Below are 6,794 nucleotides of genomic sequence, written 5' to 3'. Positions count from 1 at the left end.
CAGAAAAGTTTCCCCTCTAATTTCCAACCCACTAAATACAATTTTCTACAACCTCTTGATGTGGATGGTGATGTTTCTTGTCCTCTGTTGACTCAAAAACGTGTCTCAATTACAATGAAGGTAATTGAGAAATGTAATGTATATAGTTTTGGAGTCTTAGCATTAGAAGTGATTAAGGGAAAACATTTTTTGGATCAAGGCCTTCCATTTCCTCCTACTACTCAGGATTAACCGATGGCAATCATAAAACTAGGAATTGATTGCTTGGATTCCAATCCAAAATATAGGCCGATGGTTTTTTCTTTGCTTTTGTAAATGTATTTGCCAAATCATGAACCTCAACGGATCATGTCTAATAAATATATTTATTTATATATGTTTTGAGTATAATATATATCATATCCTCGCAGGATCTAATGTATCTAATTTGTTATCTAAGTTGCCCCGTAAGCTATGTTAAACAGTGATGAAACAAATAATAATTCTCTTTTTTTTTTTTTTTTACTTTTAAAGGGAGATTTCCAAATGTAAATAAGATATTTTTATTAACAGGGTAATCATATTTTATATGGTACTAGCAACCATTGCCATTTCATTTTTTTAATTTAGTAATAAATTATAAAATTATTCATTCAATTATTTAAATTAAATATTTATGCAAGTTCATTTTCGTAATTTAAATAATTATTGTGGGTATATTTTGCATTTTATAATGTAAAATCAGCTATAGAATGATCTGTTTCAAAAGCAACAAATTAGAGCATTTAGAATCCTCTTATAAATCTGATTATTTTATAATCAACTCCAAACTTAATCAATTTTAAAAGTTGTTTAAAGAACAGAAAATTAAAAGTAATCTTGATAATTTGATAAAGGGATAAATTTGTGATTGTAAATTTATTCGAAAGCAAGGATAGAATTATAATAAAAAATTTTATTCTTCATTTTTTCATATCCATATTCAGTAAAAGAAAGAGGTGGACCACTTTAATAAAGAAAAATGAAATTTAAAGTGATAGACTAATTCAAATTTGACTAATTCAATTTCATTGCTAATGTAGTTTTCTGAGAAATAATTTTTTTGATAGAGAAATCTTTTTGAAAAAGAAAAATAGAATTATATAATATCGAAAAGATGTTTATGGAGAAAAGCAAAATTCAGTTATAATTCACATGTTTAATGGGACGGGATAATGGTCCATCTAAGCTCCGACACTTAAAAGTCTATAGTCATTTAATTGTAATTGGCTAAATTGCTTCTATGAATTCAATGATTAAAACATTGAAAGAAATTTAGATATGTTAGAATAATAATTTAGATACATTGATTAAATTTTGTTATCATGTAATAAAATCGGATAAATATATAATCTATAAAGAATTTATATTATGAGTTTGATATAATTATTCAAAAATAAACTAATACATTTCGTATTGTGATTATTAATCTGAGTTATACGTGTAGGTTAATATATACGTTTTTCAAATCACAAATATCATGTGAAGATCATAAAAGGAGCAATTGGGCAACCATTTAAATTTGGAGCTCAATTTCTTAATTATAAAATATCATGGAAAATGTAACCTTCATTTATTCTTGTAAATAATCATCTGGAAAAGGTTTTTGTTTTCCCCCTCTTTTTGTCACAAAAAGAAAGGAAAATCATGAGAAAATTCAAAGCATTTACCTAGTGAAATGGGATGCCCATGTTCCAAAAGTTGTAAAGGGACTATTTTTCGACAAAGAAATTTTACTTTATATTGTGGACCTAAATTTCACACCCATCAAAATCAATCAACTAAATATCCTATTAGAATTAATGGAGAAAACCGCGTCTTTTTATATAAAAAAATTAAAAATATATATAATTTTGTTCATATTTTAATAGGAATAAAACATTATATTATGCACAAAAAATTTTCTTCTTCTTATGTTTTTAAAAAAATATATATATATAAATTGTAAATTAGAATTTGTCAAGTCCGAATGTTAAATAAAAAACTAAAAGGAAAAGAAAAGAAAAGAAAATTGAGTGCAATCATGTGAATTGATTATCTTCCAAAAGAAAGCGCGTTTCTTTTGAAACCATAGAGACCACTCAACTCTCCATGTTATTTTATGGGAAATTATAATAAAAGGCCAAAATTAAGGGGTTTAAGCAAAATTGCCCAAAACAATCAGGTTAAAGCAAAAATGCCCAACTTTTATGAAATGACCAAACTGCCCCTATATGTAAACAAAGAAACTTTTCATATTTCCCACGGTAAACTTCCATGGTTCACTGTGCAAATACAAAGAAAAAATGCACAGTTCCACTGTCCCATGGTCATCCCATGGTCGCACAAATTTTCAATGATTTTCGTGCTTTTCGACCACCAAAAATGACAAATAAGGTTAATATATCTTTCCTAATCTTGTTTGAATCAAGTTATTGTTCATATTATTGAGATTTGAGTGAGATTTTGTGGTTTAAAACTTTAGGGTTTTGATTTTGAATAATGCTTAAAATGTTTTGATTTTTGGTTGTTTTCGTTGAATTTGTTGAGGGGTTTTGTGTTATAGTCTATGTAGATTTGATTTGTGTTGAAATTGGAGGTTGAAACGATGAATCTGTGGCTGAAAAATGCATTTAAAGTGATCGATAGTCCAACCGTGGGAACAATGCATCCCACAGTCAGGACAGATTGACCGTGGGTTAGGGGGTTATGTAGCGTTTTCAAAACATTAGGGAGCTAGCTAAGAGCCATTAGTCCACGTTGGGTTTTTCTGAAATTTTCCATGTGACAGTGGGCTGATGCCATGAATACCATGGGTTAGGGGAAAAAATTACTTTTTTGAAACTATAGGGGCGCTAATATATTAGAAAATTACTGAGGGGGCAAGGGATAAAAACTGGACATGTTTGTAATAGAAATTTTCTTAGGGGGTAAATTGATATTTTTTATATCTAGGGTTTCTCAACGTGTAGTTTTCGAATTTTATATTCATTTTTTTTGTTTTAGGGTTTTTTAATATGTAGTTTTTAAATTTGAGATTCGATTTTTTGAATTTTCATTTAACACCATTTTATGTTCTTTTGTATCAAAAAACATCTATCTACTCTTAACCTATTATTTAAATCTTTCATGTATTATGTAATTTCAAAATACTCCCTATATTTTTAAAATATTTATTTTTCCTCCTACAATTACCTAACATTGCATTTACCACCCTTGTATGTTGTCTCATATCAAAATACATATATCTATTCCTAAAATTTCATTTATAATGCTCTTACAATGTTTAATATCAAAATGCCCCCATATTTTTATAACATTTCATTTGACCCCTCATAATTATCTAACATTTTATTTAACACCCTTGTATGTTGTCTTGTATCAAAGTATACTTATCTATTCTTAACATGTCATTTAAATCATTTATATATTGTATTATATCAAAATACCCTCATATTTATCTAACATTGCATTTAACCTCTATATTATTATCTGCTATTCAAATACCCCCTTTATATGACATATAAACTAGATTTAACAAATAAAATTAAGTTTTTAGATTAAGATTCGTATAAATACCTTTTTTTCACGAATAACCTTTTTTCAAATCGAATTCAAAAATATGAACTTCTTTCGTCCAAACGAACCCGTACTAATTGATATTGAGTAAAAATGAGAGTGAGTGTTTGAGTGATATGAGAAGTGTGTGTCATAAGAGTGAGTGGGGGGGTTTATATAGATGTGATGAAGAGTAATTTTAGTATTTTAAAAAAAGTTTAGGGTATTTTTGTTTAAGAATAGGAAATTTGGGCATTTTTGCTTAAGAATAGTGAAATTGGGCATTTTTGCTTAATGGAGAGGTATTTCGGCCATTTATTAAAATTTCCCTTATTTTTATTGTGATTTTGTATTTCAACAATGGTTTTTTCTTTGCTTTTGTAAATGTATTTGCCAAATCATGAACCACAACGGATCATGTCTAATAAGTATATTTATTTATTAGAGTTTTGAGTATAATATATATCATATCCTCCCAGGAACTAATGTATCTAATTTGTTATCTAAGTTGCCCGTAAGCTATGTTGAACAGTGATGAAACAAATAATAATTCTCTTTTTTTTTTTTAATACTTTTAAAGGGAGATTTCCAAATGTAAATAAGATGTATTTATCAACAGGGTAATCATATTTTATATGGTTCTAGCAAGCAGCCATTGCCATTTCATTTTTTTAATTTAGTAATAAATTATAAAATTATTCATTCAATTATTTAAATTAAATATTTATGCAAGTTCATTTTCGTAATTTAAAAAATTATTGTGGGTATATTTGGCATTTTATAATGTAAAATCAGCTATAGAATGATCTGTTTGAAAGGCTACAAATTAGAGCATTTAGAATCCTCTTATAAATCTGATTATTTTATAATCAACTCTAAACTTAATCAGTTTTAAAAGTTGATTAAAGAACAGAAAATTAAAAGTAATCTTGATAATTTGATAAAGGGATAAACTTGTTATTGTAAATTTATTGGAAAGCAAGGATATAATTATAATAAAAAATTTTATTCTTCATTTTTTCATATCCATATTCAGTAAAAGAAAGAGGTGGACCACTTTAATAAAGAAAATTTTTAATTGTCTCTGTCTTGCATTCATTCAAACTTAAAAATGAAATTTAAAGTGATAGACTAATTCAAATTTGACTAATTCAATTTCGTTGCTAATGTAGTTTTCTGAGACATAATTTTTTTGGCAACTTGCTCCTTGATAATGTGGACAATAAATTTTGTGTAACTCTAATTGGCAAATTGGTTTCTCATGTAGTTGCAGAGTATGACATATAATTAAAGCTTGATAATGTAGTCCGACCTAGTCAAGGTCTTAACAAAAGATTTATGTTTTAACCATAAATATATTATATAAATTAATATAATTAAAATACAAACATTTTAATATTAAATATAACGATTTCAAAATTGAGAGTTGAAGAACATATCTTATAACGGGTTACAAGGTCCAATTCCTAACAACAATGCATTTTGAGATGCTCCAATTGAAGCATTACAAGGGAACAAAGAATTGTGTGGCAATGTTAGTGGACTGCCACCTTGTAGCGCTTTCATTTCATGCAGACACATCTTAGGAAAATGGTTAGAAATTTCCTTTGCTGCTTTAGGAGTACTTGCTCTTTTAATTGTCGTGACGATAATGTTCTTTTGTTTTTGGAGAAAAAAACAAGAGTTACAGAACGAATGCAGAATTGTGAATAAAGATAATTTTTTTTTTCGGTACTAAATTTTGATGGGAAAATATTGTTTGAAGAAATTGTGAGTCCAACCGAGAATTTTGATGCCAAGTATTGCATCGGGAGTGGTGGATTTGGAAGTGTTTACAAAGCACAACTTCTACCAAAGGTTATTTTGGCAATAAAGAAATCTCACTCATTTCATTCTAATGAGATAAATGACCAAAAAGAGTTTTTGAATGAAATAAGAACATTAACAGAGATACGACATCGAAATATTGTGAAATTTTTCGGTTTTTGTATATATTCTCAACACTCTTTTTTGGTGTACGAGCATCTTGAAAGAGGTAGTTTGGCCACATTCTTGGGTAATGAAGCTCCAGCAAGAGAATTGGATTGGGGTAAAAGACTAAATATTTTAAAAGATGTGGTTGAAGCCTTGTCCTACCTACACCATGGTTGCTCCCCACCAATAGTCCATCGAGACATATCAAGCAAAAATGTGTTGTTGGATTCAGATTATGAAGCTCATGTTTCAGACTTTGGAATTGCCAAATTTCTCGAGCCAGACTCATCGAATTGGACACAAGTTGCAAGCACATATGGATATATTGCACCAGGTATATATAATTCATTTGCTATTGTTTGATTTATTAATTAGATGCATTAAAAACAGTTACGACCTGTGTTCTCATGAATTGTCTTTCACTTTGCAGAATTGGCTTACACGATGAAGGTAACTGAGAAATGTGATGTATATAGCTTTGGAGTGCTAGCATTAGAAGTGATCAAGGGAAAACATCCAGGTGATGTCATTCCTTCTCTATCATCTCCTTTCACTTGGGAGAACATTTTGTTGAACAATGTTTTGTACCAACGCCTTCCACCTCCTCCGCCTACCAGTCAAGATCAACTGATGGTTGTCATAAAGCTAGCAATTGATTGTTTGGATTCCAATCCAAATTGTAGGCCGACCATGAACACGGTTTCTCATTTGTTTATGCAAATGTATTTGACAAATTATGAATATTTGTGATAATATTTCCTAGTTTTTATTTTCACAATAGTTTTTTATCTTACTTTTTGTAAATGTATTTGGCAAATCATGAACCGCAACGGATCATATGTAATAAATATATTTATTCAAATATGTTTTGAGTATAATATATATTTGTTTCAAAAGCTAAAAAATAGAGCTTCTAGAATCCTTTTACAAATCTGATTATGCTATAATCAGCTTCAAACTTGATCAGTTTTTAAAAATGTTTAAAGATCAGAAAATTAAAAGTTATGTTGATAATTTGATAAAGGGATAATTTTGTTATTTTGTTAATGTAAATTCCTTAGAAAGTGAGGATATAGTTGTAATAAAAAAAAATTCTTATTTTTCCATAGTGATATTCAATAAAAAAAAGAGGTCGACTACTTCAATAAAGAAATTTCTTTGTGTGTCTCTGTCTTGCATTCCTTCAAATTTAATAATGAAATTTAAAAAGATAGAGGTAGACTCATTCAATTTTGTTGCTCAAGTAGTTTTCTGAGACATTATTT

General features: G+C 28.4%; 1 protein-coding gene across 1 annotated transcript; it reads left to right on the top strand.

Annotated features, from left to right (window-relative positions):
- The first annotated feature begins 5,145 nt into the window (after positions 1 to 5,145).
- LOC123192108 (MDIS1-interacting receptor like kinase 2-like) lies at positions 5,146 to 6,279 on the top strand. Its single transcript, XM_044604567.1, has 3 exons — positions 5,146 to 5,176; positions 5,321 to 5,863; positions 5,960 to 6,279. Exons 1-3 carry the CDS (start codon positions 5,146 to 5,148, stop codon positions 6,277 to 6,279), a joined length of 894 nt encoding a protein of 297 aa, XP_044460502.1.
- Positions 6,280 to 6,794: the final 515 nt, after the last annotated feature.

The sequence above is a fragment of the Mangifera indica genome, chromosome 12 (assembly GCF_011075055.1).
Source record: "Mangifera indica cultivar Alphonso chromosome 12, CATAS_Mindica_2.1, whole genome shotgun sequence".
In the NCBI taxonomy this organism is placed as follows: Eukaryota; Viridiplantae; Streptophyta; class Magnoliopsida; order Sapindales; family Anacardiaceae; genus Mangifera; species Mangifera indica.
This window is presented reverse-complemented; position numbering and strand designations above follow the sequence as displayed.

Excerpts from the sequence above, each read along its gene's own strand:
- LOC123192108 (XM_044604567.1), top strand. The coding sequence starts at position 5,146 with ATGGTTAGAAATTTCCTTTGCTGCTTTAGGA. Across the intron at positions 5,177-5,320 it reads TTTCCTTTGCTGCTTTAGGA|AAATTGTGAGTCCAACCGAG; the intron begins GTACTTGCTCTT and ends TATTGTTTGAAG. Across the intron at positions 5,864-5,959 it reads ATATGGATATATTGCACCAG|AATTGGCTTACACGATGAAG; the intron begins GTATATATAATT and ends TTCACTTTGCAG.